General features: G+C 48.8%; 1 protein-coding gene across 2 annotated transcripts; it reads right to left on the minus strand.

Annotated features, from left to right (window-relative positions):
- Positions 1-11,000: 11,000 nt before the first annotated feature.
- On the minus strand, positions 11,001-22,797 carry KRT79 (keratin 79). 2 transcript variants are annotated; one of them, XR_013967326.1, is made up of 10 exons: positions 22,132-22,608; positions 19,539-19,759; positions 18,444-18,504; positions 18,225-18,320; positions 13,856-14,020; positions 13,532-13,657; positions 12,638-12,858; positions 11,945-11,979; positions 11,208-11,670; positions 11,007-11,141 (listed from the first exon to the last, which is right to left on the minus strand). XR_013967326.1 is itself a non-coding variant. In XM_080812361.1 (9 exons), the coding sequence occupies exons 1-9, from the start codon at positions 22,606-22,608 to the stop codon at positions 11,483-11,485; spliced, it is 1,590 nt and encodes a 529-aa protein (XP_080668487.1). In that variant the 5' UTR covers positions 22,609-22,797; the 3' UTR covers positions 11,001-11,482. The 2 variants fall into 2 exon arrangements, 1 of the variants encoding a protein (XP_080668487.1); XM_080812361.1 differs by having other exon boundaries at positions 11,001-11,670; positions 22,132-22,797.
- Between the last annotated feature and the right edge of the window lie 4,664 nt (positions 22,798-27,461).

Genomic DNA, 27,461 nt, shown 5'->3' on the forward strand with positions numbered 1-27,461 from the left:
TTGGAGGGCACCGTTTACAGGAGCCCAACACACTCCCCTCCGGGAGAACTTGAACCAGTGCCCCAGGGCCTCCTGAATCACACGCCCCTGCCCAGGCCCTGCCCTTCGGGCCTGCCACTCACTGCACTTCCATCTTGACAGCCACCCCACGGCCCCCCAGCTCCCCATAAGACGGCCTGGCCCATTGCCCTTTCTCTCACGCCACAGAGTTTAGAAACCAAGGGCCTGGATTCAAGGGCACAGCCCACTCTTACCTGCTCTACAAACCTGGAGCAGGTCATCGTCTGGGGCTCAGTTGTCTCACCGAGAAATTGGAGACAATACAAATATTTACCTTCACCTCCTCTCAATATATGAGATGGTCATCACTGTGAACTGTCAGAAGCTGACCCTGTATTTATTACCAACATTATTATCCCTCCGTCTGCACTCCACCCCACATGCACCTATAAGAGAAGAAATCTATATTCCAGCCTTAGAGCCTTCAAACCTAGATCAAGCCTCACCTCAACTTGACACAGTTGTTGAGGACCTACTATGTGCCCGCGGCGGAGCTGGGGTCAGAGGAGAGTTAACTCTGCCTCTGACTCCCATTCCTTCTCCAGCCTCCATTTGGGTCTGTGTTTGCAGGATTCTAGTGTAGATTCGAGTGTAGGGTTCTCCAGTCTAGGTTCCTATTGGGTGTGCCCCACTGCTCCATTTCTGCCCAGTTGTTTGCTAGACTCCACCAGGACAGAGCATGTTCTGTTTTCCCACAATGGTCCCAACATTCAGGGCAGGAGTTTGTAACTCTTTTGGTGTGGAGGACCCCTGTGGCAGAATAGGGAAACCCATGAGCTCCTTCTCAGAGCAATGCTTTTAAATGCAAAATCCTAGTGTTAAGTTCTAACTTAAATTCTTCCCCTCTGAGTGACATAGACCTGTGTTCAAATCCCACCCGTTGCCACTAATTAGCTGAACTCATTCAACCCATCCTCTCATCTATAAAGGGACCCCACAGTACCTCGCACACAGTAGGTCAGTGGACATTCATTCTTATCTGCCCAGACTTTGCCATTACCACTTAGGGTGAGAAATTAGACAAATCTGTTTCCCTGCCTGTCTTCTAAAGCCCTGATAAGATTGTCATCCCCCCTGATAAGATTCCAAATCTGAGGAAGAGTAGTGATCGGGGCCTCGGTAATTCCCACAGGTCCGAGCTGACCCTGACTCACTGAAAGCTGGCCACGGCAGAAAGGACCAGCCTCCCTGCAAAGAGAAAGGGCAGGGCCCATGGGTGCAAAGAGGGAGGCCGGTGGATCTAGTTCTTGGGGACGGGGCTTCAGGGAAGACTGGGCCAGCTGAGAGCCCCCCTCCTCTCCCCACCACAACCTTTACCCCTTCCCTCTGCCCCCCTCTTGCCTCTACCTCTAGTCTGCACCCCTCCCTCGGCACCTCCCACCTCAGCCTCTGCTCAGCTCGACCCTCCCCTGTGCAGGAGACCTCTAAATAGATGGAGGGTGGGTGGAGGAGTCATGGCAGAGGGGCCAGGAGCCTAAAATGGAAAGCAACAGGGGGGCGTGCCTGGGTGGCTCAGTAAGTTAAGAGTCTGCCTTCCACTTGGGTCATGATCCCAGGATCCTGGGATCCAGCCCCGCATCAGGCTCCCCGCTCAGCAGGAGGCCTGCTTCTCCTTCTCCCACTCCCCATGCTTGTGTTCCCTCTCTCACCGTCTCTCTGTCAAATAAATTAAATCTTAAAAGAAAAAAAAAAAAGAAGAAATCAAGGAAGGAAAGAAGGAGGGAAGGAAGGAAGGGGGAAGGGGAAGGGGCGGAAGGGATGGGGAGTAGGGATAATATATAATATAATCAATCTAATTTTGTGCCTGTGGGTGTCAACTGAAGTACTTCTCATGAAGCTAAAGCTAAATCGAGGCACATACCATGCTCAGATAAAAAATAAGGGAAAGTGCTTTTCAGATAGAAGGGACTCTCATTTACAGCTGCCATTATGTGCTGGACACTGGATGCTGTTCTTAGAACAGTTCCATTCCTCACAACAACCCTGCAAAAGAAGTGTTGCTATGCTCCGTTTAGAGCTGCAGACACTGAGGCACAGAGAGGTTTTGTAACTTGCCTGAGCTCACACAGCTAGGACGTGGTGACAGTGGAAAGTCAGGCCTCTCTGTCTAACTGCAAAGCTTGTGACCTTAACCGCTACACTACAACGCTTTACAATAGCAACTCTTCCCCACACAATAACTTCAGAAAAAACAACAACAACAACAACAACAACAACAAAAACCCATATGGCAACTTCTACAGACCCGTAGCTTATGATCCACCAGAGCAGCAACAGGGTCTTGACCAGCACACTGCATATTCTGCAGAACTGTCTCTGCTCCTTCTGTCCTTGCTTTTGTCACATGATTGGTTGCTTGGTGTAGGTGACCCTGTCTTTGCAAGTATCCGGTAAGGTAGGACATTGTCCCAAGGGGCCAATTCTAAGTCCTTCAATTAACCAAATCAAAATTAACTTAACTTACAAATTCTACAATAAATCCAAACCAAACAGGAAGAAAGTTCTAGACCAGAGTCATATTCTGTGGCTTTATTAAGTCAGAATTTTCAGAAGTTCACACAACGGTCCAACAGCAGCCTGAGAAACTGAGGGTAGACATATGTTCAGTCTGCAAGAGTGATTTTGCCCTCGAGTGAGAAAGGCAATGATGAGTGAAAAGGGAGAAAAAAGACAAATGCCTGCTACCCGCCTGGGCTGGAGTCAGGAGCCTGGACGAAGCGACCCTAGCAGACCACAAGGGCTAAAAGCTGGTCCCATTCCATCCCCACAGCTTCCACTACTGTCCTCCGTGACCCTTCCTCATCTGGCAGCTCGCTGTTCCTGATCTTATCAAAGAGGAAGAGCAGCTGACAGGGGTGTGGAGCAGGGGCAGGAGGGAGTGTTTGCTCTGGGCTTTCTGGGAGAGGGAGGCAAGCCCTCGCTTTCAGCCTGGGATTACAGGGATCCCGAGGTCTTTTACTCAGCCCAAAGCTGCTGTGTGCTGTCAGAAAGTGCCCACGCCCTCCATGGCCCGTCTGTGCCCCTGACCGTTCCGTCGCTGTCACCGGGCCTCAGCTGCCCCATGGGGTCTGAGTCATTCTTTTGGGAGTCAGAGCCAACTTGGGGATCAGAGACTTTGTAGAAAAGGACCAGTCAGCATTTCGGGAAGGGACCAAGGAGAACAGTGGGCTGGGGGAGGGTTCTGTGCACAGGGTCCTCCCCTTCCCACCCTGGACATGAGCAACCAGGGGTTACTTGGCACATTTTGACCGCAAAACATTCTTGTCATCAAAGACATGCATAGCCCTATTTGTAAAACAGACAAAAGGAGACAGGCTCCAACTTGTGCAGACCAGGGGGCTGTGAGCTTCTCACCCGCTGCCTGCATTCCTGAGCCGCCCCTGGGGTCCTCAGGCTCCAGGAACTCCGCGTGGGAGCCCCTGTGTCCAGGCCAGTCTTGAACGAGTATTACTAAGGAACATGTTGTTGTCAGTGGGCCTTCCTGACAAGGGATATAATCTGAGTTTTATTGCATGATAATGCAAATGTCTCCAATTAGGTTTTAAGCTCTACATGTAATTTCAATGAAACCATTGGCTTGTTTTACTCTACCAGGAAAAGCTCCCCCCAGCTCTCAGCCTGCTTTCTCACTTATAAAAGGAAAAGTTCGGACTAGATTGAATCCAAAATCCCTTCCAGCTCCAGTACCCCCTGCTTCTCTGTTTCTTTTTCTATAAACCAGCATAGCCCAGTTGTTAGGAACTTGGACTCTGCAATCGGATTGCTTAGGTTCCACGTCCAGCTCCGCTACTTGCTGACGGTGTGACCTTGGATGAGTTACCTAGCCACTCTTTTCCTCAATGGCCTCATCTGCAAGATGTGCTTTTATCAGAGGCTGTTGTGAAGAGTGAATCAGAGGGTTGACAGAAGGGCCAGCCCACAGCAAGCACTCTGTGCACATTAGCTGTCATTCCTAGAAGGTGTAGGACATGGCAGGGGGTGGGGGGATTGGTCTACACTCCACCTCCTAGAACAGAAGCATCACTCTGAAAGTATGACTGTCTCCTAAGCTAGAGACCACTCAGGTCAGTAAGGTGGAGCTGGTTTTGCTATGTGCTAAGACTTAGTGTTCCTAAGCTGTGGTTTAGGGTTTGGCTCAAAATCCCTCTGCTGGCCCTCCCGTAACCCTGGAGGAAGCTTTCATGGGGCATGTCTGGGCTCTTCCAAGGAAGATGGGGTGACCATGCTCAGAATACAAGGGATATCAAGAAAGGTTCACTCCAACAGAAGTTCTAAGGTTGCCCAGGAAGGGGCAGGTGCAGTGACAGCCTCGACTCAGGTACACTGATTTGGCACCAGGGTTTCAGGGTGTGGAGGGCATAGACTAGTTGGATATAGAATAAGGTGTGGGGTCCAGGCTCAGAGTAGGGGGTTGTGGAGATGAAGAGGAAAAGGGAGGACTCAGAGACACACAGTAGAGGAAGGACCAGAAGATTTGGAGAGAAAGGGATGCATGGTTGGGACAGAGGCAGCCTTAAGAGGAAAGAGCATAAGGCTTGAAATCAGCAGCCCTCAACTTCACTAAGCAGCTATGTGGCTGCTGGTCTAAGAGTTAACTTCTTTTTTTTTATTTTAATAAACATATAATGTATTTTTATCCTCAGGGGTACAGGTCTGTGAATCACCAGGTTTACACATTTCACAGCATAAGAGTTAACTTCTGTGAGCCTTAATTACTTCACCTGTAAAATGGGCTATCACATGCATCCCCTCTATTGAATTCTGGGACTGCTTGAGGTCACGAGCAACTTAATATATTTGTAAGCCACAGAGTCCAATTAAAATGTGGATTTTTTCCAGTTTTCTTTTAAGACTTTATTTATTTATGACAGAGAGAGATAGCAAGAGAGGGAATACAAGCAGGGGGAGCTGGAGAGAGAGAAGCAGGCTCCCCACTGAGCAGGGAGCCTGATAACGGGGCTCAATCCCAGGACGCTGGGATCATGACCTGAGCCGAAGGCAGATGCTTAACGACTGAGCCACCCAAGCGCCCCATTTTTTCCAGTTTTTATTAAGACATAATGGACACAACAGACACATGAAAAGTGCTCCACATCACTGGGCATCAGGGAAATACAAATCAAAACCACAGTGAGATACCACCTCACACCAGTCAGGATGGCTAAAATTAACAAGTCAGGAAATGACAGACGCTGGCAAGGATGCAGAGAAAAGGGAACCCTCCTACACTGTTGGTGGGAATGCAAGCTGGTGCAACCACTCTGGAAAACAGCTTGGAGGTTCCTCAAAAAGTTGAAAATAGAGTTACCTTATGACCCAGCAATTGCACTACTGGGTATTTACCCTAAAGATACAAACGTAGTGATCCGAAGGGGCATGTGCACCCAAATGCTTATAGCAGCAATGTCCACAATAGCCAAACTATGGAAAGAACCTAGATGTCCATCAACAGATGAATGGATAAAGAAGATATGGTATATATATATATATATATATATATATATATATATATACACACACACACACACACACAATGGAATACTATGCAGCCATCAAAAGAAATGAAATCTTGCCTTTTGCGACGACGTGGATGGAACTAGAGGGTATTATGCTGAGCAAAATTTAAGTCAATCAGAGAAAGACAACTATCATATGATCTCCCTGATATGAGGAAGTGGAGTTGCAATGTGGGGGGCTTGGGGGGTAGGAAAAGAATAAATGAAACAAGATGGGATCGGGAGGGAGACAAACCATAAGAGACTCTTAATGCCACAAAACAAACTGAGGGTGGCTGGGGGAAGGGGGATAAGGAGAGGGTGGTAGGGTTATGGACATTGGGGAGGGTACGTGCTATGGTGAGTGCTGTGAAGTGTATAAACCTGGCGATTCACAGACCTGTACCCCTGGGGCTAATAATACATTATATGTTTATTAAAAATTTTTTAAATTTTTTAAAAAAGATATAATGGGGGCGCCTGGGTGGCTCAGTGGGTTAAAGCCTCTGCCTTCGGCTTGGGTTATGATCCCAGGGTCCTGGGATCAAGGCCCACATCGGGCTCTCTGCTCGGCGGGGAGCCTGCTTCCTCCTCTCTCTCTCTCTGCCTGCCTCTCTGCCTACTCGTGATCTCTATCTGTCAAATAAATAAATAAAATCTTTTAAAATAAATTAAAAATAAATTAAAAAAATAAAAATAAAAATAAAAAAAGATATAATGGACATGCAACACTGTAGAAGTTTAAGGTATACAGCAGAATGACTTGGCATATGGGTCTCTTGCAAAGTGACTATCAAAATAGGATTAATTAACACCCAATCCGTGGGTGGCCTTTTCATTTCATTGATTATTTTTTTGGCCCGTGGAAGCTTTTTAGTTTCATATAGTCCCAGTTATTTTTTATTTTGTTGTTTATGTTTTAGGTGTCATATCCAAAAAGAAGATCATTTCCAAGACCCATGTCAAGAAACTTCTTCCCTGTGTTTTCTTCCAAGGGTTTTATGATTTCAGGTCTTACATTTAAGTCTTTCATCCGTTAAAGAGTTAAATTTTGTGAGGGGTATAAAATAGTGTTCTTCTTTTACATCTGAATATCCAATTGTCCCAGCACCATTTGTTGAAGAGACTGTCTTTTCTCCATTGAGTATTCTTGGCTCGTTGGTCAAATATTACTTGACTATATGCATAGTCATGAACTATATGCATGAACGGATTTATTTCTGGACTCTTGAATCTGTTCTATTGGTCTCTGGGTCCGTTTTCATGCTGGTACCATGCCATTTTGATTAGTATAGCTTTATAATATAGTTTGAAATCAGGAAATGTGATGGCTTCAGCTTTGTTCTTCTTCCTCAGAATTGCTTTGGCTATTCTTCGGTGGTTCCATGGGAACTTTGCTATTGTTTTTTCTACTCCCGTAAAAAAAAAAAGGCTATTGAAATCTTGATAGGGATTGCATTGAATCTACAGATGGTTTTAGGTAGTATGGCCAGTTTAACAGTATTAATTTTTCCAATCCATGCACACAGATATCTTTCCATGTATTTATATCTTCTCCAATTTCTTTCATCCATGTCTTACAGTTTCCAGTGTACAGGTCTTTCTTTTCCTTGGTTAAATTTATTCCTAAGTATTTTGTTGGCTTTGATGCTAATGAGATCATTTGCATAATTTTTCTTTCAGATAATTCATTGTGAGTGTATAGGAACACTACTGACTTTTGTATGTTGATTTTATATCCCACAATTTCACTGAATTCATTGATTAGATCTAATGGTTATTTGGTGGTATCTTTAAGATTTTCTGTATATAAAGTCATATCATCTGCAAAGAGAGACAGTTTTACTTCTTCCTTTTCCAATTCTGATGGCTTCATTTTTTTTTTTTTTTTGCCTGATTTCTCAGGTGAGGACTTCTAGTACTTTGTTAGATAGGAGCCATAAGAGTGGGCACCCTTGTCTTGATCCCATCTTAGAGGAAAATTTTTAACCTTTCATCACTGAGTTTGATGTTAGCTGTGGGCATGCTTGTTGATAGTTTTTATCATGAGTGGGTGTTGAGTTTTTTTAAAAGCTTTTTCTGCATTTATTGAGATGATCATATGATTTTTATCTTTCATCATATTAATGTGATTTATAACATTCATTGATTTGCATATGTTGAACCAAACTCATATGCCAGAGATGAATCCCACTTGACTACAATGTATGGTCTTTTTAATGTGCTGCTGAATTCAACTTGCTAATATTTTCTTTTTGTTTTTGTTTTTGTTTTTGCTTTTATTTTTTATTTATTTATTTTTTATTCATTTCAGAGGTAGAATTTAGTGATTCATTAGTAGCATATTACACCCAGTGGTCATTACATCAAGTGCGCTCCTTAATGCCCCTCCCACTAATTACCCCTTCCTCTCACCCACCTCCCTTCTGGCAACCCTCAGTTTGTTTTCTAGAGTTTACCATCTCTTATGGCTTACCTCCCTCTCAATTTTCATCTTATTTTATTTTTCCTTCCCTTCCCCTATGTTCATCTGTTTTGTTTCTTAAATTCAACATATGAGTGAAATTATATGGTATTTGTTTTTCTCTTACTTATTTCACTTAGCATAATACCCTCTAGTTCCATCCATGTCATTGCAAATGGCAAGGTTTCATTCTTTTTTTCCACTGTTTTCTTATTTTACTTTTTGTAATTTTTTATTACGTTATGTTAGTCACCATACAGTACATCATTTGTTTTTGATGGAGTGTTCCATGATTCATTGTTCACTATAATACCCAGCGCTCCGTGCAATACGTGCCCTCCTTAATACCCATCACCACACTAACCCATTCTCCCAAGCCGCTCCCCTCTAAAACCCCCTGTTTGATTCCCAGAGTCCATAGTCTATCATGGCTCATCTCCCCCTCTGATTTCCCCCCTTCATTTTTCCCTTCCTTCTCCTAATATCCTCCATGCTATTCCTCGTGTTCCACAAATACGTGAAACCGTATAATAATTGACTTTCTCTGCTTGACTTATTTCACTTAGCGTAATCTCCTCCAGTTCCATCCATGTTGATCCAAATATTGGGTATTCATCCTTTCTGATGGCTGAGTAATATTCCACTGTATATGTATACCACATCTTCTTTATCCTTTCATCTGTCAATGAACATCTGGCTCTTTCCATATTTTGGCTATTGTGGAAACTGCTGCTATAAATATTGAGGTGCATGTGTCCCTTTGAATCACTATGTTTGTATCCTTTGAATAAATATCTAGCAATGCAGTTGCTGGGTCTCTATTTTTAAATTTTGAGGAACCTCCATACTATTTTCCAGAGTGACTGCACCAGCTTGCATTCCCACCAACAATGTAGGAGGGTTCCCCTTTCCCCACATCCTCACCAACATCTTTTGTTTCCTGGCTCATTAATTTTAGCCATTCTGACTGGTGTGAGGTGGTATCTCACTGTCATTTTGATTTGTATTTCCCTGATGCCAAGTGATGTTGAACATTTTTTCATGTGTCTGTTGACCATTTGTATGTCTTATTTGGAGAAATGTCTATTCATGTCTTCTGCCCATTTCTTGACTGGATTCTTTGTTTTCTGGGTGTTGGGTTTGATAAGTTCTTTATAGATTTTGGATACTAGCTCTTCATCTAATAAAACATTTGCAAATATCTTATCTCATTCTGTAGCTTGCCTTTTAGTTTTGTTCATTGTTTCCTTTGTGCAAAAGCTTTTTATCTTGATGAAGTCCCAATAGTTCATTTTTTATTTTGTTTGTCTTGCCTTTGGAGACGTGTCTAGCAAGAAGTTGTTGTTAGTATTTTCTCGAGGATTTTTGCGTCTATATTCATCAGGGACATGGCCTCTACTTTCCTTTTCTTATAATGTCCTTGTCTGGCTTTTTATCAAGTTATGCTGGCCTGGTAAAATGAGTTTGCGAGTGACCCCTCCTCTTCTGTTTTTTAGAAGAGTTTGAGAAAGATTGGCATTCATTCTTCTTTAAATATTCAGTAAAATTCACAAGGGAAGCCATCTGGTCCTGGACGTCTCTTTGAGGAAATTTTTGATGACTGATTCAATCTCCTGACCAGTAGTAATTGGTCTGCTCAGATTTTCTATTTCTTTCTTATTCAGTCTGAGTAGGTTGTATGTTTCTAGGAGTATATCCATTTCTTGTAGGATGCCTGGATGGTTTTCACATAGATGTTCAGAAGAGGCTTTTATAATCCTTTTTTTGCATTTCTATGTTATCAGTGATTGCACCTCCTTTTTCATTTATAATTTCATTAATTTGGGTCTTCTCCCTCTTTTCCTTTGTGAGTCTAATTAAGGGTTGGTCTATTTTGCTTTTCTCTTCAAAAAAGCAACTCTTAGTTTGGTTAATCATTCTTATTCCTTATTTCATTTATTTCCACTCTAATCTTTATCATTTCCTTCCTTCTGCTAAATTTGAGCTTGGTTTGTTGTTCTTCTTCTAGTTCCTTAAAATGTCAAGTTAAGTGGTTTATTTGAGGTCTTTCTTTTTTCTTTCTCTATGTGTTCATAGCTATAAAATTCCCTCTGAGAACTGCTTGTATGGCTTCCCAAAAGGTTAGTTTTTTATTTTTCCATTTCTGTTTGTCTCAAGATATTTCTCTTTTAATTTCTTTTTTGAGCCATTGGTTGTTAAGGGAAGTGCTGTTTAATTTCCATGTGTTCATGAATTTCCCAATTTCCTCCTGTTATTGAGCTCTGATTTCATACTAATGAGACCGAAGAAAAGACTTGGTATGATTTCAATCTTTCTGGATTTGCTAAGACTTGTTTTGTGACCTAACATATGATCTACCCTAGAAAACATTCAGCGTGTGCTTGTGAAAATATGTATTCTGCTGTTGTTGGGAAAAATCGATGACCAGATATGAGGGCTGAGAGAGAAGCCATCAGACTGCTCCATGATGAGTTAGGTGGAAAATCAGGAGCCAGAGGGAAGGGAAGCAAAAGGCACTCGATCCTATTAAGGACCTTATTAGCCAGGGGCTTTACACACGTTCTCATTACACCTTGCTTTTACGAAGGAGGAAACTGGGACTCAGAGAGGTTAAGTGACTTGCCCAAGGTCACACAGCAAGTGGAAGAACTAGGATTTAAACGCAAGTCTGGCCAGTTCTGAAGCCCAAGATCTCTCCATTGAACAATTGTACTGCCTGCCCCAGAGAGTTAGCAGAGGACGGAGGACTCCCGAGATGGGCTGGTAATAGGCAGCTTCTCAGTGGCCGGGTCCTGCCTTGAACAACTTATATATTGCCTCAAGACTTCTCTCATGAACCCCGCAAAGGAGAGAGTAAGAGCCAAGGCCTACAGTGGTGATGGTCATCAGCTGGTGTGCTTCTAGCATGGTGAGTAGCATGGAGCATAGTGAGTGTGTGGCTGACAGTTTCATTCCCCGGGCAGGACAGACTGGAGCCCCAGACAGCTAACTGCAGTTGCCATTTATTGAGATACATCACAGGAACAGATAGGAGAGCCAGGCATGAATAGATTTAGAGAGGGGTTGGGTCTGGTGGGAGACTGGGGAGGTTGAAAGGCCTTCAGGGACCACTCACAACTTCCCTCCTTCCTCCGCCAGCCTGCCCTGAGTGCAGAGCAGAAGAACAGAGGAATTGAGGAAAATCCAACCTCCTCTCAGTGATCAAAAGGTCACCTCCAGATCACTCAAATACATTGCTCAGGGTGGTGGCCTTAATCTCCCCTCCCATCACATTGCAGAAGCAAGGAGAAATCATGGGTAGATTTGCACCTTCCCAAAATGTAGATCGCATGCAAAGAGTCTGGCATGCAAATACACTGGACTTGTGGTCCTGGGGCTGTTCCCATTCCTATGGAGGTGGGTGGGGTGGGATGAGTACAGCAAGGAGGAAACTGCGGGGGCCCCAGCTTGCAAGTCTGGTCAGCTAATACCTCCGGCTTGATGTCTTGACCGTGGTGGTCTTCCGCAGGATGGAGGTGCCCCCAGAGACAGCCCCTCCCTTGACGGTGCTGAATCCGCCCTTGCTAGCACCCCCACCCCCGCCCAGGGACATGCCACCCCCAAAGCTGGCTGCACCGCCTCCGCACACCATGGTGGAGTTGCCAGTCACCGCTGTAAGACAAAGGTTCTGGGTAAGGCAGGGCAGCCACACTGGAAGGGGGAGGGGGACTTGCAGAAACCAATGAGGGATGGGAACAAGCAGGCAGTGGAGCCTTGGGAAACTGATGGAGAAGGTGGGGCCGGAAGCTCATTCTTTGGGAACCCCCAAACTTGTCTCCAGGGGCTCAGGTAGAGGGCAATGTGCTTCTGGCCAAGGACAGATTGAGTGGACTGAGCAGAGGACTGGGGCTGAGCCTGAGGCCAGGGAAGGCAGCAAAATACTCACAAATGCTGACGGCACTGGGACATTCTCCAGACATCCTGCAGAAACCGAAAGACCAGGAGAAGGGTCAGTGAAAACCCTCTCCCTCCTTCCCCTTTCCCACTCTCTGCCTTCACGGTAGGTCAACTCTGTGGGTCAACTCTCGAGTCAGGGTCGGCAAGACAAGACCAGGAGACATGAGAAACACATGAATGTGGCTGTGCTGGGCCTTGTGGCCCTTCCAGCAGGTGCCACAGAAAAGCAGAGCCACAGCAGGCCAAGTGACACCAGCCTCCCCTGTCCTGCCTTCCTCTGCATGCACATGATAGACAGCAAACAAAGCTCATGCCAAAACAAAGCTTCCCGGTTTCTGGCTCAAATAACTTTCTGTACATCTCACGCCTTCCCAAGGACAGAGATGATTAAATTTTTTTCAAAGCTTCAGAGGTGGTGGAATCCAGTGTTGGAAGAAGAAGCCTCACTTCTGTAGGGCTGTTGACCACTGTAAGGATTACTGCTTGTCCTGCCAACCCAAGAGATGTGCAGCAGAGGCAGTGAACCCAAGCGGAAAGTCTGCTGTGGGTGATGAGTTAGGAGCCCAGCTTCCTGGTTCCTCCCTTCTCTCCCTACCCCCAGCACAGAGCCAATGATGACAGGGGCTCTCCCACAGGGCAGGGCTGTAAAGCCCTCTGAATCGGGGCAGGCAGGGGCCCCCACCTGCTCTCTTCGCTCTCCAACAGCTTGCGGTAGGTGGCGATCTCCACGTCCAAGGCCAGTTTGACATTCATGAGAGCCTGGTAGTCACGCAGCAGCCGGGCCAGGTCCTCCTTGGCCTGGTGCAGGGCCATGTCCAGGTCCCCAAGCTTCTTCTGAGCATCCTTCAATGCCATATCCCCACGCTGCTCCGCTTCTGCGATGGCAGTCTGCAGCTGCTGGCACTGCCCAACGGATGAGAGGTGTTGGGAACATCCTCCAGGGTCATCACATCCATCTCTCTGCCCTCAAACCAGATACCAACATTCCCCCACCCATCCCCCCCGCCCAGGGCCCCAACTAACTGAGAAAGAAGGAAAGCAGAAATATTCGTCTCAGAGAAGAGATACTATTACACAAGCAGGGTCATGTAGCACTACTGAGAAAGTCCTTATTGAAGTCTAATCTTAGTCCCTCCTGCTGCAACTCAGCCCAGTGCCTCAAAAGAAATAGAATAAATAATATAACCTCACCGTTAACCAAATGCTTCACTCCGATCTGGGGGAAAGCCCAAGCTTTTAGCCATATCCTAGAAGGAATCAGCACCTATGACCTGAATACTTGAACTGTCAGCCTTTTGCTCTGATCGCCTAGAGATGGGATCAGGCTCCCTGGAGGAGATCATCTTACCTGCTCCACCACTAAAATGTTATGTGACCTTGGACAAGTTCCTATCCTCCTCCCAGCCTCAGTTTCTTATCCTGTAAAAGGACTGTGTTGATTTTAACAGTCCAGCTCATTTGAGTGTGTCCCATCCCTCAAGAAAAGAGCAGTTCTCACCCCTCAGCGTAACAATAGAGAACGTCCTCACCTCTGCCAACCCACACCTGACCCCCAGACTCCTCACCAAAGACTCACCTGCTTCTTAACTGCATCCACCTCGCCCTGCAGCCTCTGGACAGTGCGAGTGAGCTCAGCAATCTCATTCTTAGTGTCCCGCAGGCTGTCCCCATGCTTCCCGGCTGTCACCTGCAGCTCTTCATACTGGAGACCAAAAAAGTGGCAGTGACCTGTCAGTTCCAGGCCCTCCTGGATAACTAGTTGCCCCAGGCCCACCCTCACAGCTAGAGCCCCACCCCTATCCCCACCCCGTCAGCTGGTGTGTCTAGCCCCAGGCCTCTCACAGTGGCAGAAGTTCTGTATCTGTCCCAGCCCACACACCTGACCAGCTGTTCTCCTCACCTTGGTCTGGTACCAAGCCTCAGCCTCAGCCCTGCTCCTCTGGGCAATCAGCTCATACTGGGCCTTGACCTCAGCAATGATGCTATCCAGGTCAAGTCTGCGATTGTTGTCCATAGAAAGGATGACATTGGTGTCAGACACGTGGGTCTGCACTTGGCTCAGCTCCTGCAGAAAAAGAGATAGCTGCCACCAGTGCCCCTCATCCAGGACCCCAGGAGACAACCGAGGGATGAAGGACGGGGCCCCAGGTGGCAAGAGGAGGCTTGTGCTCTACCCCAGGCTCCAGCCTAGAAGGAAAGACCTAATTCTCTCCAGCTGGGAAATGGGCTCTCATTTTTTTTGGGGGGGGGGGCCTCTCATTTTTATAAATATCATTCCTTGTTGTGGATTTACAGGTTTCCAAGAGATTACAGAAGGGGAAAGAATGTGTACATACTGCACCCAACCCTGGTGCCAGTCCCTGTCATCCTCAGAATGCCCTGGGAGGCAGGCCAGGCCACTTTTGTCAACTTGGGAAAAGTCTCCCCTCTGACGGGGGCAGACAGTGGGATCCAGGGAACTGATCATAGGCCTGATTCAAATCCCACTCTCCAATCAACCAGCTAACCCCCTGCACCACCATTCACAGTGGTCCTGACACTTTCCTTGGTTAGGAAAGAGGCTTGGGAAAGAGAAGTGATGCATCCAAGGTCATCAGATCCAAGGTCATCCAGTCCAGTCCTGGGGCCCAGACTGGAACCAGTCAGTTGAGCAACAAATTCCCAAGTGGTTTCCTCTAGACTATACTGACAATCATAGACCATGGCGATGTTCTTGGACCCTCCCTGGGTTTCTAGGACCATTGATTTTGACATATAAACAGGCATTTAAAGATGCCATGAGCAGCAGGCTCAGTTTCTGTGTTCTGGCTTTGAGTTCAGCTCTATCACTAGCTCATTTGAATGGGCTCCCAGCTGAGCTCTGCCTCCATCTCTCCCACAGTCCTTCCTGTCCTGGGCTGTCTACCAACTGCCCAAACCTCACTGGCTCCCAGAGGGGAGAGAATCTTCCGTTTCAGAGTCAACACCTTGTATGCTCTGGTCTTGCCTCCAGCTTTCCTGCCTCCAGTGGGATTATAACCAATAAAGCTGGAATATTAGAGCAGATCTCACTGACTGAGAATTTCCTGTGAGCAGGCACTGTGTTAAGCACTTAACAGACACCACCTTGTTACAAGCCCTTTTCCAATAGCACAAAGAGTGACGTGACCTGCCCCAAATCACAAACTAATAAGCGGGGAGCCCAGCCTTAAACCTTGGGAGTATGACACCAGAACCTGAGGTGACACGACTGAAAGAGAGACAGAAGCCGAGAAAGAGAACGACCAAAGCTAGAACTGCCATCCATACTGACACAGATTTAGATTACTAAGATGCGTTATCATTTGAGAGGTGGAACGGGTGGAGAGGAAGGGGCAAACATCCAACTCATGAAATGTTTGCTTTTGAGTGAAAAGACGTGAGCTCTGGAGACAGGCAAAGCGAAGTTCAAGTCCCCAGCCTGCCATTCACTAGCTGTGTAACCGAGGTGGAACTTCCTGATGCCTCTGCCCCCTCTTCTATAAACAGCCTGCAGTGATCCTTCCTCGTGGGGTTGATGTAAGGATTCAGATCCGTTTGTGGCCTATGGTAGGTGCTCAGTAAAATGCATTATATGCCCAGACTTCTTTGAAGGTCGGTCAAGACGTCCATGAGGCATATTTGCTACAGATCACATCATCTTGCCACAGCGGTGATAACTCTGCCTTTGTCACCTTGTGGCATCACCCCCTCACCCTCCCCCGCTCAGGGTCCCTCTGCACTCCCAAGCCAGAGTGTGGTCCTGAGGAAAATCAACTTGGAATTTTTAAGACAAGGAGATCTACCAAATCCCACCAAGAGTGGTAGACTAAGAGGATAAAAGCGTTAGGTTCTCCAAAGAAACAGAGCTGATACAAGTGGAGAAGGAAGAGTTCTGTAGATTAAAGGTATGTGTCTCCTCAGGCACTAGGGCCCTGAGAGGAGAGCCTCTGGGCAAGGAGGGAAAGAGCCAGAGAGGCCAAAGCATTGATACTGGAGCAGGGGCTGAATTCCACAGGAATCATCCAGGCCAGAGGGAGGGCACAAGGCTGCTTTTCTGCCCTGTAAGACATGCCAGGGGTTGGTGAGTGGCCCTCCAGATTTCCCTGAGATCTGGCTTGACCAAAACCAGAGCATGAAATCAATTAGCACGTGCTTTATTGGCCATCACAGTTGATTCGTGCAGGAGGCAACAAGGGAACGGCTGCTCTGGCCTTCATTCTCAACCCCAAAGAGACACAGGTAGGCCTAAATATCATTCCCTTAAAAATGAGGACATTTGCTGCGTCTGGGGTCCTGGAATCTTCCCTACTGTCTATATTTCTTATGGATCTCCAGGAGTTTCCATCCCCATGGCAATCCCATGGCCCTCTAGGATATGCTCCTTTGGCCTGGACCCTTGAGAACCCCAGCAAGGCCTCTTATACTTTCTGTGTCTGTCTTGGCTTTCCATTTCTTCTCCTGCATCCTGCCCTTTCTAGTTTGATGACCGTTCTCCTTGATGGGAAACAGGCAAATGATGTAGTCATTAGACTTCTTCAGGTAAAACCTAACATCAACCTCCAACGAACCTTTAGAATCACAAAATGTAAGTAAGAGGCATAGAGCCAGCAAGACTTCCCTAAGGAAAGGCCAAGCCGAACAGATTTCATTTTCTCCTGTGGTTGTATTACTAAAATGCTAAAGGACCAGCCCAGATGTTGCTTGACCAAGACTTCCACAGCATTCTTGAATACAAGACAGAAAGATGTGGACCAGATGATGATATCAACTAGATTTTCAAGTAGCTGAGGCACTTGAACCACAAATTAGTGATTAGTGGAGTGAGGTCAGCCTGGGAGAAAGATACAACTAAAAGTCTAGTTCTTGCACTAGGACTCGGTTCTTGGCCCTGTCGGCTTTAATGTGCTCTCTGGTCATATACACTGAAATGGACATTCACACTGAACTGAAAGTTTACCAGGTCTGCAGAGAACCCCAGGCTGGGACATCATGAATACATCCAATTACCCAATGGGGTATCTCCAACATATGCATAGGGGAAATTGGTTTTAAAGTGCCCACAGCTACCTAGATGATGGGATGAAACCATAATCACATGTCACAGGGAAAATGGGACTCATTAACCCTTGCATTTGGTTTCAAAAATTCAACTGCCCAAATCCAGGAAGTTGGAAGCAAATGGATACATGTCTCACTTGAAAGCATTCATGAGAAAAAGTCCAGGGTTGGGGAGGGCAGTTTAAGAAGTAAATATTGTGAAATGACTTCTAAAGACGACACATAAACTAACGCAACATTATGTGCGTGAATGCAAGTCTGTAAGCTCCCTCCCTACCCCACCGTTTCCCAAAGTCTGGTCTAAGAACACTATTTCCTCAACTTCCTCACATGCCACAGATGTCAGTCCCCAAAGCACCCTGACCTCTAACATGCTGCCCTGGGAAAGGCAATTAGCCACACAGAAGGCAACTCACTTTGTTGCCTGAAGGGCAAACTCAGGGCCAATCAAGAGCAGAAGTCATGGGAAGATGATTGAAGTCAGCTTTCTTTTTTGGTCAACAATGAAAATGTCTGCCCTGAAAAACAGTGAGCTCCCTGCCACCAGGAGGATTCAAGCCCAGGCTACATGACTCCTAGCAACCATGAGGGAGAAAGGACTCCAACACAGAGGGAAGGCGGGCCACGAGGCCCCTACTGAGTCCAAGTCCAGGATGCTAGGATCAATTGAGGTTAATTTCAGCCCTCTCACCCTGGTCTTCAAAACCTCCTTGTTTCCTGGAACCCCTCCTGGATCCTGCAATCTACCCACTACCCACACCTCAACTCCTGAGCCCACCTGAAATCTCAGTCCTTTCTCTGCCATCTCTGCTCCTCCGGCCCTTGCTCCATTACAAACTGCTCTAGAAAGGAAAAGGTCTAACACAGGAGTGCAAGTCAGACTTTGAAGCCCAAGAACCAGGTTTTAATTCCAGCACTGCCTCTACCTAGCTATGTGACCATCGGCAAGCTGCCCTGAGCCTCCCTGTCCCTGACTATACAATGGAGACAATAGTAGTACCTCTATTGTGGCTTCCTTGAGAGGATTATGTAAAGCTTGGCCCAGTGTCCGGCCCATCCTTAGCACTTAGCGTGGAAGCTCGTGTTAATAAAAGGTCCAGGTTCTATCTTCCATCAGTTAAATTGCACTGGTGAATTCAGGTCAGACCTCCAGGGGGGGATCCCCAGTGCTATACATATATATAATTGTCCCCATCCATTGGCCATCTCACCATTTCATAGAGATGATTCAGGAAGTCGAGCTCCTCAGTCAAGGTGCTGACCTTGCCAGTAAGATCCATTCGGCTCATGTATGCAGCATCCACATCCTGGGGGCAAGAGAGACAGCAGGGCAGACGCCTCAGTCCCCAGGGCTTCCGCCTCCCTCCGAGTCACCCCGGCACCCTGGCAAGCCAGCGAACCACCTCCCCTAATCCCCACCACCTGCTCACCTTCTTGAGCAGCACAAACTCATTCTCCGCCGCAGTGCGCTTGTTGATTTCATCCTCGTACCTGTAACATAGGAAGACTCAGGCCAGACTCAGCCTAGTTCTACCTTTTAAGGCATTTAACCCACTTGGCTTTATGCCCCCTTGGGTCCCACATTATCTCAGAACAGCTTTGAGAAGCAGTTCTGTAATGCAGCCCATCAGTGAAGAAACTTGGGGTACAGCCATTAAATATTCCTGCCCACCCGCTTTGAGGGACCGGGCCCAGACTTTGCATAATAATACTGCAATCAAGAGCAGCCATCTCTTTGGATCGGAGCCCCTGGGAGGCTTTATAGGAACAGGCAAAGCTGTGTCAACAGTGGTTTATCTTTGTGTTCACTTTCGACAGGCAGGACGTCATTTAAAACAGCTCACTTCTCTCCAGCTGCTTTTGCTGAGATTTTAAGGGTTAGAGATCACCAGTATCAAGTTATTGGGAAAGTTATGAAAGATTATACCCTAAAATTATAAATATACATATCTCTCATCATAATCTCTGACCTTTATTTGGATCTTGATTCAAACCACCATATTTCAAAACTTAAGACATTTACGGGACAGTTGAAAATTCAAAATGAATGGATAGTCGAGGATATTGAGGAATGACTGTTTTAAAAATTTGAGTTGTGGTTATGGCATTATGTTTATTTTGATTAAGTCAAGCTATGCTGATGAGCCATATGAATATAGCCAGTAAATATCTATGAATGAAATCACACGATGGCTAGGATTTGTTTCAAGACAATAAGGGAGGAGAAAAATTAAGTAGGTATATAGATGAAACAAGATTGGCTATGAGTTAATAATTATTACAGCTGAGTAATAAGAACGTAGAGGTTCCTTTCATATTCTCCCTACCTTAGAGTTTTTTAAATTATGAACAATACACAAATAAGTGGGACAGTTCTCCAGGAGTCACCCAAGGGAAGACGCTCTGTCTGTGCATTCCCCCAGGTGGGAACCAGAAACATGGGAATGTGGTGACCCTCTCTGGGGAGATTTCCCGCACTGTCCCTTCCTCACCCCCACGGCCCCAGCCTGTCCAGTCCTCCTCACTTGCTCTTGAAGTCCTCAAGGACATCCTGCACATTCCTCAGCTCTGAGTCCAGCCTCCCCCGATCGCTCTGGAGGTTGTCCAGCTGCCTCCGCAGGTTGCCCAAGTAGTTCTCAAAGAGGGGTTCCAGGTTGTTCCTGGTGACACCTGAGTTCTGGCCCTGCTCTTGCAGCAGGGCCCACTTGGTCTCCAGCACCTTATTCTGCTGTTCCAGGAACCGGACCTGAGCCAGAGCAAGAAGGTTGGTGGGCTGGTACCATCGCTGGCCCCAGGACCTCACGGGGCTGGTACACAGCTGATGCGTTGCTATGGGAAGGAGCCCCTCCTCCTCAGGGAACAGTCTTTGCTGGAAAAGACTGTCCAATCCAATGACAAGAACTCTAAAGAGTTAATAAACCATAAAAGCCCCAACTAAGTGCTTTACTAGTTGGCAACAGTCAAATCACTTCTCTCTGGGTCTCCCTTTCCCCCTTGGCCTGGGTAAACCGATGTTCTTGAACCCTAATTCTGCACCAAAATCAACTATTAAAAATGCAGGTGCAGGGGCGCCTGGGTGGCTCAGTGGGTAAAAGCCTCTGCCTTCGGCTCAGGTCATGATCTCAGGGTCCTGGGATTGAGCCCCATATCAGGCTCTCTGCTCAGCAGGGAGCCTGCTTCCCTTCCTCTCTCTCTCTGCCTGCCTCTCTGCCTACTTGTGATCTCTATCTGATAAATAAAATATTTTTAAAAAATGCAGGTGCATATAGAGTGTATGTATATGTATGTATGTATGTATACAAGTAAGTACATATGTACGTGTACACACACACACAGGGAAAGAGAAAGCAAATGTGATAAAATGTAAAAATTGGTGAATCTAAAGCAAAATCAGTCAAAGAATGACAAATATGACATGATTTTGCTCAGATGTGAAATTTAAGCAATGAAACAAATGCACAAAGGAAAATAGAGAGTGAGAAAGAAAGAAAGAAACCAAGAGACAGACTCTTAACTCTAGAGAACACACTGCTGGTTACCGGAAGGGAGGTGGGAGGGCGGATGGGGGAAATGGGCAATGGGGATGAAGGGGAGCATTTGCAATGAGCAAGTATGGAAGTGTGGGATCGCAATGGTGTATGCCTGAAACTAACACAACACTCTGCGTTAACTACATTGGAATTAAAATTGCATTAAATTAAGTTAAATTTTAAAATTTGGTTAATCTCAGTGAAAAATATAGAGAAATCTATTGTACTGTTCTGACAACTTTTCTATAAATTTGACTTTAAATATAGCTGCCCAGCCCTGCCTCTAAAGACTTAAAAGGGGCTCATGGCATGGACTTCACAGGCCCCCTGGGGGGTTCTCTGCCCAGCAAAAGACATGGGACAGGGTCAACCTCACAGACACCCAGCTCCTAGAACATAATGCTGAGAGTCTGAGAAAGGTTTTTGCTTGTTTAACCTCTGGGACAGTCCCACAGGAGAACCAAAAGTCACTAGGGGAGAAGGTGAGGAGGTGGGCGGAACAGCTTGCTTCACCTTCTGCCGTCCGGTTTCTCCAAGTCCAACCTCCACAGCACCCCAGGCCCAAAGTCACATGGCCTGGGAACCATGAAGCAGGTGCACCCACCACAAACAGCAACAAGATCTATTAATGCCAAGGACCATAGGGCCCATGAACCTGAGCTCCAGGCCCACCTCTGCCTCCAAGTACCTGTATGATCCTGCACAAATCACTTGTCCTCTCTAGACTTCTGTTTTCTCTTTTTTTTAAATGGACAAATATCACTATTCTGATTCCTCATGGAACACTGTGGGCTTCCCATGAGAAAGAGGACATGAATGTTCTTTGGGGACCCCGAAGTCATATGGCTATCCACCAGGACTTTCTCCATCATGGTCCCCTTGCCTGGGGACTTGTGTTAGAGGTTGACAATGCAACAGAGTGGACCTGGAAATGCCAGACAGAAGGTACAAGAGCCATCGGTTTGGTCTGGAGGCCAGGAAAGGAAGGAGTCAGGATGCTCCCGGTCTGGGACAGATCAAACTATACCCCTGGGTCATGGTACCCCGGCGACCACGCTCTTCACTGTCCATCCCAAATTGAGTTTCTGGACCAGAACAGCAAGGAGGAATAGGAGAAGCAAAATGGTAACTTCTTCTAGAACAACCCCTCAAACGTGTCCGGATCACATCTTTGTCCTTAGGCCTTCTCCAACACTGAGAGAACAGGGAACAGATGGGCTCCTTGGATAACTTGTTGAACATTTGAGCCAGTTTCCCCAGCTGACCAGAGGCACTAAGGACCACCCTGTTAGGAGGAGCCCTAAGGACAGTCTACTCCTTAATTGTGGGACAGGCCGCTGTGTGATCATGTCAACGATGACTGTAGGAAAGGCACAACACAGTCAAGGTGGGCTCGGCAACAGCCCTTGTGACTAGAACCACCGAGCAAGGACAGGGAGACCCAGAAGGCTGTCGCCAGGCCAGAGAGCTCAAAGTCATTCCATCAACCTCGCCCCAGCAGTATGCAGCCTCCGCCCTGCACCCCCTCTCCTAGCGGCCCTGCTTCTGCTCCAAGGGCCCCTCCCTGCTTCCTTCCACCCCGGCTCACCTTGTCGATGAAAGAAGCAAACTTGTTGTTGAGGGTCTTGATCTGCTCGCGCTCCTGGGTGCGTACCCGCTGGATCTCGGGGTCGATCTCCACGTTGAGAGGGGTCAGCAGGCTCTGGTTGACGGTGACCTCCTGAATCCCACCAGGGGGACAGGCTGGCCCGAATGCCTGCCGCCCCGCCCCCAGGCCCGCATAGGCCCCACTGCCAAAGCCGAAGCCTCCCAGGGCCCGCCCTGACGAGGCCCCTCCAGCCACACTGACAGAGATGCTCTTGCTGCCCCCCAGGTTATAGAGGCTTCGGCTGCCAAAGCCAGCCCTGCTGGAGCCACAGCGGGTCCCCCCGCCACTGCTACTGCTCCGGGACACCGTCACTGAGCTGAAGCTGGTGTGGCCCCGGGACCCACCTCCTCCACTTGCAGAGTTGGAGCTAAAGCCCCCTTTGGTGGAGTATGTCTGTCGAGACACAGAAGACCTCATGGCCGTCAGAGGGGCAGGAGCGCAGGTTGAGAGAGCGGAGAGGGAACGCGGTGTGGGAATGCTGTGCCACCGATGGGCTTTTTATCTTTTCCCAGTTGGGCTGGCTCCTGGGCTCCAGAGACACTCCTGCCCCATTGCCCCAGGAACAGAGGGAGGGGCCCCATGGGCCAGGGGAGTCCCCTCACCCCCAGCAGGAGGGAGGGGCTGCTCCCAGTTATCACCCGTGCTCTGGAGCTGGGGCTGAGCCGAGACTGTGTGGGGCGGGATGCCACCTTCTCCCCCCTGGGGCTGTCCTGTCTTGGAACGGGATGATACAGGCTCCCACGGCCGCCCCCACCACCCAGTGGCTGGCTTGGTCTCCTCCCACCCAGCCCCGATGGCCACCGTCAATAGGGCTCTGTTCTATGGGATTTGGCCCAGGCCCCTGTCGCAAGCCAAGGCCCCAGGGCCCAGGGCTGTACAGGTGGTAAGGGAAGGGAGGGTTGGGCAACGGGCTGTGGAGAGGGTGCCCAGGCCTGCTCCAGTCCCACCCTCCCAGCCCACGGCCTCATCGCCGCCCAGCAGGTCCAGGGTGGGGGACACAGGTGACAGAGTGGGGTGGGGGCAGTCTGTTCTTCCGTCATCCACTGCCAGATTGTCTGCAGGGCAGAGACCCAATGCCAAGCAAAGTGGGTATAAGGACAAGAAGAGGGTGTTGGCCCAAACATGGGGCTGGACCACTAGAAAAGGAAGTGGAAAGGCCTGGGCACCTCAGGCTTTGCCCCGAGGCCAGGAAGATGCATGGGGTGAAGCACATTTTGCTGGGGGACTGAAGAGAAACAGAGCACTTTGACCGTCACCTGAACCGTCCCCCCCAGCCCTCTGTCCCACAGCAGACACCCCTAGAAAGACCCAGCCACTCTGGAGGAGGGGGGTGGAGGACACATCCCATTCTGATTAGACATAAGTACAGGTCTAAGAAGAATGTGTTCAACAAAGACCCCAAGAGCCCCAGGGAGCACCCCAACATTCCCATCTTCCCAGCCCCCAAGGAGCCTGGTGCTTGGTTCAGAAGGGCCAGGAGCTCCTCAATCACTTCACACAGTCCCCTCTGTGCCCCCACCTCCGACCTCAGGCTCCTGGGACCCACACAGCCTCAAAGGAAGATGTGGAGATGTCAGATGTTAGCCAGATGTTAGGACTGAGGGAGTGTTGCGGTCATGACTTTGGAGATCGGCCCTCCTTGCTCACTTGAGCTTTCAGCTGGAAAACTGGAAAATGGGCCCAGAGAGGTGAGAGACTCACACATGGGAAGGAGCAGCAACAGCACTTGTCACACTCCTTCCACATCGGCTAGAGCCCACTCCCAAGGCCTGCGGAAGGCAGGCAGAGAGCGAACCCCCTCCGGGCATAGAAGAGGCTGCAGGACTCTTTTCCAGGGCCAGTATGAGAGGCTGTAAGTGGCTCCCAGTTGCTACAGAAGTCGAACCTAACGCCCATGAGGAATGGGGTGAGGGGCACTCACAGAATTAGTCCCTTAATGCCCAAGAGCAGATCCTCCCTTCTGCTGGGAGCTGGGATACAAGGCATTTGGGCAAGCCAGGCTGGGAAGTGTATCCCCACGGAGCTGTGTGTCCTTGGGCTGTTCGCAAACTCTCTGGGCCTCCTCTGCCTTTATGAAAGGCGAAGTCCTTTAAAGAACATTGGCCTGCGATCCCAGGACAGAGCTGGGACTGAGCGTCACTTCCCACTGACCTTTGTCTCCTGTCCCTGAGGCTGTGATCGCTTTCTCAGCCTCCCTTATCGCTCCCTGCTGGTGTGTGGGAAGGGGAGACAGTCGGGAGTGGGACTTCTGGGGAAGGGAGTGATGTTAGCCCTCTGAGTCAGGGTGGCCGGGGAGGTGGGAATAGAGCCGGCTCCACACATTCCACAGCCCCACAGGTTGACCTGGCACTCTCTGCCAGGCTTTGTGGGCAAGCTGGTGACAGACAGTGGCACAGGCTGCCAGGGCTCGCTCTGGGAGTTCCTGCTTGGAGACAGGCTTCCTCCCAGCCAGGCAGGGGCTCCGGGGTCTCAGCCCAGACAGACCAGAGGAGGGGGGAGACACAGTGCCTCCTTAGGCCTTCTCTGCTTTCAGGCAGGACACCCAAGTTCAGACCTTCTTTCTGTGGCTAAAGAGGAGCAGTTTCCTCCCCTCCGCTGCTGCTCCAACCAAGGGCTTCTGTGTCTGGAGACTTTCACCTGCCTAGCCCCCCAGCCCCAGTCTCCCCGCAGTAGGACACAAGCGCCGAGGGGATATCAGGCTGCTGTGGGAGGGACAAGGCAAGACGGCTAATGGTGCCTGCGGAGCCCCCAACAGCACCCACCAGAGGCCAGGCTGGATATGGGGTCATAGCAAAGATAAGGGGTGAAGACAAGAGTTGCTGCCCTTGGGCACCCTCCTACAGGGGTAGGACTTCGTAAGCCAACTGTGATGACTATTACAGTCTGCCTTTACTCAACACTCATGACAGGACTGACACCTTCGGTGCGGGAATGCATCTCATGTCCAAGCTCCATCTGCCTCCTTCCCACCCCAGATCAGTCACCCTCCTCCTAGACCCCTGTAGGCTGCTCCCTTGCTTTCTGGCTTCGCCGGTCTGCCAAGGCTGGGGAGGCAGTGACAAGAGATCTGGGAGGGTGGAAGGAAGGGCAGGCATTTCTCCCTGGCTTCCTCCCTGCTGTCCTCCATGATTACAGCTTCTTCCATCTGTCACTCACTTCTTCCTCTTGTCTTTCAGCTCTACACAGGTGACCTCCTGATCCCAGTTCTCCCTGTTTCCACGCGAAGGCCCACGTCCTGGAAAACAGCTCGGCCCTGGACAAACCGAGGTTGGCCCCTCCAGCTCTGCTGACCTCAGGACCCGTCCATCCTTTCTGCATTCCCTCAGCCATGCCCACACCTCCATAGGAGCTCCTGGCATGAAAGCCCATCTAAGTGAATGCTCTTGGGTGAATTTTGTCTCCTGCTGGGATCCTGAATGGCACCATGCCCACACAGCCCTGTGAGGTCAGCATTATTAATCTCTCCTCACAGATGAGAACACTGAAGGGGTTACATAGCTTGGTCAAAGTCACACCATTGGTAAGTGGCAGAGCTGGGATACAAGCCCAGGAATCCTGGTTCCTGGGCCATGGGCTTTCCAGCTCATGGCTCCCTTACAGAAGGCTAAAAAGCCTCCTTCTCAGATACTTCTAATGGAGAGATCCTTGAGTCTGAGAAAAAGGCTAACCTCCCCTTAAAGCTGGTTGCAGGGTGGACACGGGGGAGGGATGACATGACCTCCTGTGGCCTAGGCCATGGAGTTTGAAGTTGAGCCACATGGGAGGGAGAAGATGGGAAGAGCAAGTGCAGGAGCTGATGGGTAGCTGGGGTAGGGGCTGGGGTGGAGAAAGTGACCCTTTTCACCCACCTAGCAACTGGCCCTGATGCCCATGCTCCTGGCTTCCTATAGAGCTTCCTGCAGAAGAGGGAAGAAGTTTCCAGCCTCCTATTCAGACAGGCCCAGTGATGGGGTGAGAGCCAAGAGGTAAGGGGATGGGCAGAATTCCAGTCCCAAGAGCTCATCAAACCCCCCCCCCCGCATCAGCTGAGCCACTGATCCCCATCCTGGGTGCAGGAGATCAACCTGCCCATTGGTCCCAGACTAATAGGAAAGCTGGATCCCAGACCAGAACCAGACAGAGACAGAGCCAAGAACAACAAGAGGTGTAGCCAGGCTGTGCCAGGGAGAGAAAGGGCCTGGCACATTCAGACTTGGGGAATTAGGGGAGGTTTCCAGGAGGAGAAAAATCTGGTGCACACATGAGAACAAGGAGGAACAGGAATGAGGGGCTGTCTTCACCCTGGAGTACAGTTATTTTACCAGGGAACAAGCTGGAAGAGATACTGAAACATCAGTGGAGATGGAGGAAATGGAGGACATCCGGGGAGCAGAGTGGAGGCCTGGAAGAAGCCCTCTGATGAACCCATTGGGATGAGGGGTGAGATGCCCATTGGTTATTCCTGAACAGTAATAGATATTCCACAAATTGCCTTCTGGGAGGAGTGGGCAGGGCAGCAACACTGCTTCTGTTTTGCCAGGTGAGGTGCAAGCCTGAGACAGAGCTGAATAGCCAGAAGGAGTGGCAGAGAAGCTGCACAGTGCCACAGGGAACCTTCATCTCTGCCCTCCAGCCTCCCCTCTAAACGCCCTCGGAACCTGCATTTAAAACTATTGCTTAGCATCAGTGCTGACCTATTAACCTGCTTGGGGGCACCCCTGTCCAGGAGAGGGGCCAGGTTAAAGCTCAGAGAGGAGGTGAGGCTGACGTGACAAGACCCAGCTTGCTACCCCGGATGGGGGTGGAGCCAGCACACACCACTGGGAAGGGACCGGAAGAAGGGACAGGACACAAAGAAGCGATCCCCGAGAAACCCCCATCCCCCAACATAGGCTGTCTGAATGAGCCACAGGAAGCTGGCCTCTGGCACTGGTAACCACGGACTCCAGAAGGAAGATCTGGCTCTCATGGATGGGAGGCATTATGCTGGAGAACCCGCAGACTGAAGGGATGGGAGAGACTGAACCCAGGGGCACCTTTCCTACCTCTGAGTCCACCAGAGTTCAGGGTTGTGAGTTTGAGCCCCATACTGGGCGTAGAGCTTGCTCTTTTAAAAAGAGAGACACTGACCCCATTGGGAGGGCAGGATGGGGTTGATCTTGCTTGCCAGTGTAGCCCAGCCCTGGCACCATGCCTCGAGAATGCTTTGCACTCAATCAGATTTGGGGGAGGGAAACAGTGGGAGAGGGGAGAGAGAAAGGAAGACACCCCCACTCAGGGAGAAATGGATG

The sequence above is a fragment of the Martes martes genome (assembly GCF_963455335.1).
Source record: "Martes martes genome assembly, chromosome: 8".
NCBI classification, from domain to species: Eukaryota; Metazoa; Chordata; class Mammalia; order Carnivora; family Mustelidae; genus Martes; species Martes martes.

Coding starts and splice junctions, on each gene's coding strand:
- KRT79 (XM_080812361.1), bottom strand. CDS start 22,608: ATGAGGTCTTCTGTGTCTCGACAGACATACTCCACCAAAGGGGGCTTT. Junction 14,021..18,224: donor TGAATCATCTCTATGAAATG/GTGAGATGGCCA, acceptor CTTTTTCTGCAG/GAGCTGAGCCAAGTGCAGAC. Junction 11,980..12,637: donor TTGGAGAGCGAAGAGAGCAG/GTGGGGGCCCCT, acceptor CGGTTTCTGCAG/GATGTCTGGAGAATGTCCCA.